The sequence below is a fragment of the Micromesistius poutassou genome (genome assembly GCF_964030765.1).
Source record: "Micromesistius poutassou genome assembly, chromosome: 13".
NCBI lineage: Eukaryota > Metazoa > Chordata > Actinopteri > Gadiformes > Gadidae > Micromesistius > Micromesistius poutassou.
Genome location: NC_140283.1, coordinates 1,123,255 through 1,131,682, shown reverse-complemented (window position 1 = coordinate 1,131,682; position 8,428 = coordinate 1,123,255). Strand labels below are relative to the sequence as shown.

The following is an 8,428-nucleotide window of genomic DNA, read 5'->3' as shown; positions in this document are numbered from 1 at the left end:
TATGTGTCGTGTGGATAACGTAACTGCAGTTTTGCGCATGCGTGCTATGACGACCGCCCACGTTGAAGAGGTACTTTTGGTGTGTTCCAGATGCCTTGGATACGTCGGAAGTGGGAAAATCTCCCAGCTTTCTTGTGGCCTTTCTCGGAGGCACGCCCCCTTTTGGTCGCCCCCCCCTCAGAATTCTGAGAGTAGACCAAGCGATCTGATGAAGCTCTCAACAAAAATGGCTGCGCCCGTGAATAGATTTATTTATTCTGGATTTGTACCACATTGGTCATTTTAATGTAGATTTTAAATGCTCTTACACACTTTTACATTGCTACTTGCTATTGCTACTTTATTCTGGTCACCAATGTATGCATTGCACGGTCTTGCTGTGCGTGCAATACAATGTAAAGTTGTGTTGTCCGTTTTCAAGCTGGTTTGCTAAAGAGGCTAATGTAGCTAACAATGACTAGCCAATGACATGACACAATCACAAAGACGAACGGGAACGCTATAACAGGAAATTACGTCACAAGTGAAACTCGCAAGGCTGGTGTCCGAGGCATCTGGAACACACCATTTATTCTAGATGGAAACACCACGTGCCTGGAACCAAACCAAGTCTTGCCATGCTAAGTGGTGGCGAGTTGAGCTGGTACTGTCGGTGGAGAAGAGGCGTATGTTTGGTGTGAGGGCAGTGCAGTTTTAGCTTAAGTAAGCTCTGGTTCGTGTGCTGATTGGAAGGAGGCGGGTCACTTGCCACGCTGGGTTGTCACAGTGTGTCAACATCTGCATTGAACCTAATAAACCGTGAAGTTCAGTAGTGTCATTAACACAGTTGTCTCTCCTCCATCTCATCCTGCAGAGAGCGCATTCGGAGCTGGCTGCCCATGAGAATAGGATCCTGCTTCTGATTAGTGAATACCAAATAAACTTTGCACCCTTTAAAAATATTATAGTGCATTATGAAATTCAATTACGTCAGCAATACTGTCAAACAGATTAGGTCTGAAAGGGCCCTGGAAGTGTTTATTGTTATTGGGGGTCAAGCAGCGAAGCTGCGAGACAACCATTGTTATTCTATGTTTTCCTATTATTATTATTTTCCTGCCATGGGAGTTTGGCAGCCCATAGAACGCCATGGTAAAAAGTTGTGAAATTTGGCACACTGATTCAGGACAGTGCCATGATCCCTCACAGCAAATTTGAGGTCGCTATCTCATGAGCTCTAGAGCCACCAACAGGTCAAAGTTGGACATGCATTCATGTTTATAACTTTTTACCCATTCATCCAATATTCACAAACATCAATATCATTGGAATCCTTGGGCCAAGCCGAGTTCAACGCACCCTATGTAGTCATTTTCCGCTATGATGGATTTTCCGCCATCTTGGTTTATGTCAAAAACCTTCAAAATACCTTTCCTATCACAAATTGTGTCCAATCTTCTCGAAACTTGGCACAGATGATGTTCAGACCATGCGCCACTCAAAGTTTCAAAGGTTTTTTCAAATTCAAAACCGTTTGGCCGCGACAGCCAATCTAATTTGACTGCGAAGCCGCCAAACAGGAAGTCAGCCAATTTCTCAGCAGCCCTTTGACATATCACAACCAAACTTGGTACATAGACCCATGACATCATCATGGGGACACTCAATGAATGAATTTGGTGACCTTTGACCTCTAGGGGGCGCTGTAATTACTGAAGATGTGTTTTAACTCTTCTCTCTTCACATGAGTATATTTCAAAAGTATTTTCAATGTCTGGTGATACTGTCAGACCTCTTCATATAGCTACTAAATTATTTCTCATGGAAATCAGAATTTGGCCGCCATGCTGAAAGTTGTCAAAATCAATAGTACATATCCACAGGCCAGAAATTGTGTCAATCTTCATGAAACTTGCCATATATGATCTTCAGACCATGATCTTCAGATGTGTCAAACAGCCTTTTCAAATTCAAAACCGTTTGGCCGTGACAGCCAATCAACAAGACGGCGAAGCCGCCAAACAGGAAGTAAGCCCATTTCTCATCAACTCTTTAACATATCATAGCTACACTTGGTACCTAGACTCATGACATCATCCCGGGGACATCCAAACAACTTGGTGACCTTTGACCTCAGGGGGACGTCAAACAGGAAGTGAGCTCATATCTCTGCAAGGCTTTCATGTATCCAAACCAAACTTGGCTCATAGTCTTATGACCCTATCCTGATGATGCCTAATGAATTTGGTGACATTTTACCTCTAGGGGGGCATTAAAACCACAGAGAGTGTGACCATATCTCAGTCAATCTTTTAATTTTTGACGTGAAACTTGTTGAAAGCTGTGTGTCTGACGTAAATCTATCTTGTTGCTGTGGCTACTCTGGTCTATTCCATGAACTAATTAGTTCATGGAGTCCTATTCTGCTTGGCCCCCTCATTGCTGCTCGCAGCTATATTTCTGTATTTAATATTCATATTAAATACAGAAAGGGTAAAAGGAAAGGCCGCTGCTCTTTCAGAATGTGTGAGTTGCCAGTAAATATTATGAAATCTACACGACCAGAGTCTCCATGGAAGGGATCACCGAGTGAACATTTGTACGGCTGGTTGGTGATTGGTGAACTGCTGCCCCCTAGGAGTCACCGGTAGACGGTGGAAAACTGTCCAACAGCGGGAACCATTATACGCATGTGGTCATAGCCTATATAAAAAAAAAAAACATTCACTATCGATCAGATTGTTTCTTTCCGATTTCCGATTGGTTTATTATCCATTCCATCACATCAAGCTTAAATCATATTCAATATTTTAATTGTAGGTATTTCATAACGATTATTAATAACTGTTTCAAATGAAACAGTCTGATCAAATGAAATAGTTTTAGCAGAGTGAAATGGAAAAGTAACCCGAGCCAGGTACCGAGCGTTAACGTTATACTGGTATTAAAAATGTATGAAAGTCATCCAATATACATATTATATATTAAGTAGAACTACCGGATACAATATCATGAGTCGTACTGTTTTATGGGTATTTTTTTTTAAATATTGCATTTATTTCGGATGGTTTAAATAAACGGGTTTTTTTTAGGACAAAGACCGTAGAGTTGATTTGATCAATCATGATATCAATGTGTGAAGGTCTTAAAGTAAAGGAGGCTCGATCGGGGCTTCGACTCTGAGCTCCACTGCTCTGACTGCTGAGTCCAGGACACACAATCAATCACAGCTAGCCTATCGCCTGAGTGAAGTGCAGCCATGGTAAGTCTGAATGGAGAGAAACCGCTTTCCTTTATTATTTGATGTATCCATGCATACTATTGATAAAGGATAAAGAGCCTTCACTGGAGGAGGATGAGAGATGTCCCGCAGGCCGTCTCACTACATCTGGTTTATATTAGAAGCTAAGAGGCTAAGTAGTGATGCGGTGTGAGTAAGCAAAACACAGCGTTAGCTTCACTGATGTCCGCTCAATAAAGTTACACAACTCGCTCGGTGGTCCGGAGTTAATGCTCTGAGGCGATACAGCAGTATTGGTTGAATGTGAATTCGAGGGTAGATCCCACATCTCCTCCTCCGCGCTCTTTAACAGAGCGGCTGTGGAAACGGGCGCGTTGCCGCTAGCTTAACGAGCTAACAGGAAGCTAGCACACAGGAGCTAACTGGAGTTAGCTTCGTCAGGAGAGTTGCTGTGAGGTTTACTTTCGTTTTCCCCGGTCTGCCCTCCTGGATCGGAAATATAACCTCGTAACGGACGCGTATCCACTAGGTTATGTTTGAACAAACCTCTAATGTTTTCTTATTGTTCTCCACATTATGCAGAGGAGCTCCGGGTCAGACCCAGAGCTCCTCTGGTCGGGGTCAGACCCAGAGCTCCGACCCAGACCAGAGGTCCTCTGGTCGGGGTCAGACCCAGAGCTCCGACCCAGACCAGAGCTCCTCTGGTCTGGATCTGACCCCGACCAGAGCTCCGACCCAGACCAGAGCTCTTCTGGTCTGGATCTGACCCAGACCAGAGCTCCGACCCAGACCAGAGCTCTTCTGGTCTGGATCTGACCAGGGGGTATTAAATGTGTTGTTGGTGACAGACCTCTTATCCATTATTAAGCAGTAACTCGATGCCTTTAGAAAACCCTCCACTATTACACTGGTCTCCTTCATCTGGTACACGGTCCCCGCGGCGGCGATGACAGACAATTATGTGAGATGAGAGGAATAAGACGTGATGGAGAAGGACTTGTAGCATGTTTACTGCCATGTTTTCTGCCATGTTTTCAAACGATTTTAACCTGAAAGTCTTTGGGTTGTTTTTTAGTTTCGGAACCAGTATGACAACGACGTCACGGTGTGGAGTCCCCAGGTGAGACCAGTGCTGTCCGCTGTGGGTTATTAATGTGGGACTGGTGGAGCCTCCCGCTGTAAACCACGTGTTTGTGTCAACAGAACCGCTTACTGTGTGTTTGTGTTCCAGGGGCGCATCCATCAGATCGAGTACGCCATGGAGGCTGTGAAGCAGGGTTCTGCTACTGTTGGACTCAAATCCAAATCCCATGCAGTGCTGGTGGCTCTCAAGGTACCCTGGTTATTCTATTTTCCATCTCTAATACTACGTTCTGTAATGGTTGCTCATCAAGTAGAAGGCTTGTTGCACTAATTTCAAGTGGTGTTTTTTGATTAGATTTGTTTTTTTTAGCTACAATGAAGGCAATTTAAACTATTCTGAAAAACATTGGGTTAAAAAGTTAGTGTGGTTGAACAGCATCGTTAATCTAGTGGTCTCTCCTGCAGAGAGCGCAGTCGGAGCTGGCTGCCCATCAGAAGAAGATCCTCCACGTGGACAACCACGTGGGGATCTCCATCGCCGGGCTCACGGCCGACGCCAGGCTGCTCTGGTGGGTTCCTCCTCAGCCTTTAAGATGTGTGTGTGTGCGTGTGCGTGCGCACGTGCGTGTGTTAACTGTCCTCTTCACCTCTCTGTTCAGTAACTTCATGCGACAGGAGTGTCTGGACTCGCGCTTCGTGTTCGACCGCCCTCTGCCCACGTCCCGCCTGGTCACGCTGGTCGGCAGCAGTATCCTCCTCATGGCTCACGCTGCCGTCAGCTGTTTCTATGGGCGGTCTGTTGATACGTTGGTCATGTGGACTAAGATTTACATTTACATCTAGGGCATTTAGCAGACGCTTTTATCCAAAGCGACTTACAATAAGTACATTTGTCTTAAGAAGTGAAACAATCGCCAGGCGAACCCATTCCCTGTATACAGCAGTGATGGCTAGCCACTGCAGATGCTACACAATTAAGTACATGCTACACAAGATGACCTGAAGTCTGAAAGGTTGAAAGTTAAGGTAAGATCTTTGTTAGGTTAGTGGAGTTTGTTCTAGAGCATTTCTGTCAAACCCTAACCTGTAGAAAGAAGCCTAATCATTTACTGATGTTTCAATGTTCATTCATATTTCAAAGGCTTATTATTTCATTGAGTTTACACCCAATTGCAGTCCGAAGGGAATTGTTGATGACTGCAATATTGGTCCATACATTGTTTATTGTTGTGAATGGATGACTAATGAGCCGTGTGGATCCTGAGGCTGGCCCAGTGTTGTAGAGAGGGTGAAATGGATCCGTTTGCCTCCCCCACGCTGACAGGTGGCTGCGTCTTCCTACCTGCTGTGTTGGTAAAAGGACACTCCCCTGCCTCCAGGTCTCTTAGCAACACGTCCTCACTGGCCCTGCTCCATATGTCCTTGGTTAACCTAATATTAAAACGAGCGAATGAAAGTATCTTCTGACGGTTTTATAGTGCATCACCTTAACCAGACATCTCAGAAACCCAAATCCCAACACAGAGATACGGGAGGAGACCGTATGGTGTGGGACTGCTCATCGCTGGATATGATGTAAGTCATCCCCTGGTGTTGGTACTCCTGTGAACCAGAGGAGCCCTGGTGTTGTTTAGGGTCTCACTGGTCCCCTTCTTACAGGACATGGGCCCTCACATCTTCCAGTCCTGCCCCTCAGCCAACTACTTCGACTGCAAAGCCATGTCCATCGGGGCGCGGTCCCAGTCAGCCCGCACCTACCTGGAGAGACACATGGACAAGTTCATGGACTGTAAGCATCGTCTGAGCCGTCTGAGGGGTCTGGTCAGGGTGGTCATGCAGAGGAGGGGGTATTGGATTAAAGCGTCTGGGTGATCACTAACCAGGTTTCATCCACCAGACGGTGGGCCCAACATGGGCGTTCAGTCATGTTAGTTCTATTCAGAGTGTTGTCGTCAGAATAAAGTGTCTGAAAGAGTATGAATGACCAGGTACCTTCTCCTTGGACAGGTAACCTCAACGACCTGGTCCAGCACGGGCTCCGGGCACTCAGAGAAACCCTCCCCGCCGAGCAGGACCTGACCACCAAGGTGAGCTGGACCGCCTGCACCCTGATGCTTCTTTATTCAGCCCTCCCCTAGGAGACGCCACGCACACCTTCAGAGTTCATTTAAACCTCCACATCACGTTGACATGACGTGGAGGTGTGTTCACATGTGTTCATGTACATGACGGGCTGGTTTTATTCTCATGTCTTTATTAAAGACATGAGGGGGCATGTGTTCCCTGCTCAACAGGGACCAGCCATGAATGGATGAATGAATGAATGAATGAATGAATGAATGAATGAATGAATGAATGGATGGATGGATGCGTCCCTCCAGAGAGCCAAAGCTAACCTCTGGGAGAACTGCGTGTACAAAGAACACCGTGTCTATGCGGCTCTTTACTGACGGACCCAAGTGTCATTTGGGGTTTTGTGAAACAGGATTCAATGCATTGGAACCATTTCTAACCATGGGTGTGTTGTGATGATCCTCCTTTCAGAACGTGTCCATCGGCATTGTGGGAAAGGACTTGGAGTTCATCATCTACGACGATGGTGACGTGGCCCCCTTCCTGGAGGGGCTGGAGGAGAGGCCCCAGAGAAAGGTGGGCTGTTGTTCATGAGGGTCTGTGGGGTGACCCCAGGGTTAGACCGCCCCGTCCTGCCTCAGCTCTGACCTGCTGACCTGGCTCTGCTCAATACGAGCGTTGAGGCCAGCTCGGTTTGTCTTGACAGAAAGATGACTGGAGAACTAGCCGGAGCTGGTAGAATAAGGCCCTGTCCCAATCCTCCCCCTTCCCCTAGATCTGAGCCCTAACCCTAGATTTAGCACGTTCCGGCAAAGGGTAGTAGAAAAAAAGTAGAAATGGAGATGCATGAATAAGTGATTGTTGCTGTTGGTTGTGTGATCGTGGCTATACTTATGTCATACATTTGCTATAATCTGTGTTTCTCTTTTTGATGGCTTCAAACTCTCAAATTAATAGAATATTATACTTGCTCTATTAAAACAACCACGTGGTTTTGCATCAAAGTTTTCACATTGGTTCAGGTATCAACAACCTGACCAACAGATGTAACCAGTGTCTGACTGTGGGCTCACCACCTCTACTTCATCACATGTAACCAGTGTCTGACTGTGGGCTCACCACCTCTACTTCATCACATGTAACCAGTGTCTGACTGTGGGCTCACCACCTCTACTTCATCACATGTAACCAGTGTCTGACTGTGGGCTCACCACCTCTACTTCATCACATGTAACCAGTGTCTGACTGTGGGCTCACCACCTCTACTTCATCACATGTAACCAGTGTCTGACTGTGGGCTCACCACCTGTACTTCTTCAGGTCGTGCCGGCTGCAGATGATGCCCCAGCTGCACCAGATGCATCTGACGAACCGATGGAACACTGAACCCGCCCCCTTCAACCACAAGTCAACCAATTATCTAGCTTCTAGTCTCTCCCTGGTCATAGTTAGTTCTCTGGATTGGACACGTTCTGTTGCACTGTGCCACATATTACATGTCAATCAAACGCTCTCTGATAACATCTGGCTATGTCTCTTTTGTAAGGGTATGTACCATTCTACAATAAATAAACTTTCTGTATTGCGGTTTGTGTTATTTGAACAAATTCTATTTAATGTCAAGAAAACTCTGAACAAAGGCTTTGTAGTGTTTTCCAGGGAAGTGGATTCCTGGTAGTGCCATGAGAACAAACTTTCATTTACACGTTTCCTTTATTTGAAATTGGACGACAATGCAGGTTTATTTTACTCAATGCCAGCTGTAAAGTAACATGTCCAATCTGACGAGATGGGTATGTGCTAACTTATGCGGTAGAGTTGGGGGCAGATATTTCTGGTGATAAATCAATCATAGATGGTAAATCGTGCCTCAAATGCTCTATACCTTGTATTCAAACCTGTAAGTCAAATGGGTGATAAGTGCCACTATCAAAAAATAAACCTTAGAAAAGTGAATTAATTGGCTTATGTAATCAATTCCATCTAGTATTATCTTAAGACCCATGTGATGCAGTCCTTAAAACATGCTACCAGTCCTCAGGTAATGTACAT

General features: G+C 45.6%; 1 protein-coding gene across 1 annotated transcript; it reads left to right on the top strand.

The window, feature by feature from the left end:
* The first annotated feature begins 3,168 nt into the window (after positions 1 to 3,168).
* psma1 (proteasome 20S subunit alpha 1) lies at positions 3,169 to 7,963 on the top strand. Its single transcript, XM_084477344.1, has 10 exons — positions 3,169 to 3,241; positions 4,296 to 4,340; positions 4,452 to 4,553; positions 4,769 to 4,872; positions 4,963 to 5,051; positions 5,808 to 5,878; positions 5,963 to 6,092; positions 6,311 to 6,390; positions 6,848 to 6,952; positions 7,697 to 7,963. Exons 1-10 carry the CDS (start codon positions 3,239 to 3,241, stop codon positions 7,760 to 7,762), a joined length of 795 nt encoding a protein of 264 aa, XP_084333470.1. The 5' UTR covers positions 3,169 to 3,238; the 3' UTR covers positions 7,763 to 7,963.
* Positions 7,964 to 8,428: the final 465 nt, after the last annotated feature.

Bases quoted from the DNA above. Each gene is read 5' to 3' on its own strand.
- psma1 (XM_084477344.1), top strand. The intron at 4,341-4,451 runs GTGAGACCAGTG...TTTGTGTTCCAG, and splicing joins TCACGGTGTGGAGTCCCCAG to GGGCGCATCCATCAGATCGA. The intron at 6,093-6,310 runs GTAAGCATCGTC...CTCCTTGGACAG, and splicing joins CATGGACAAGTTCATGGACT to GTAACCTCAACGACCTGGTC.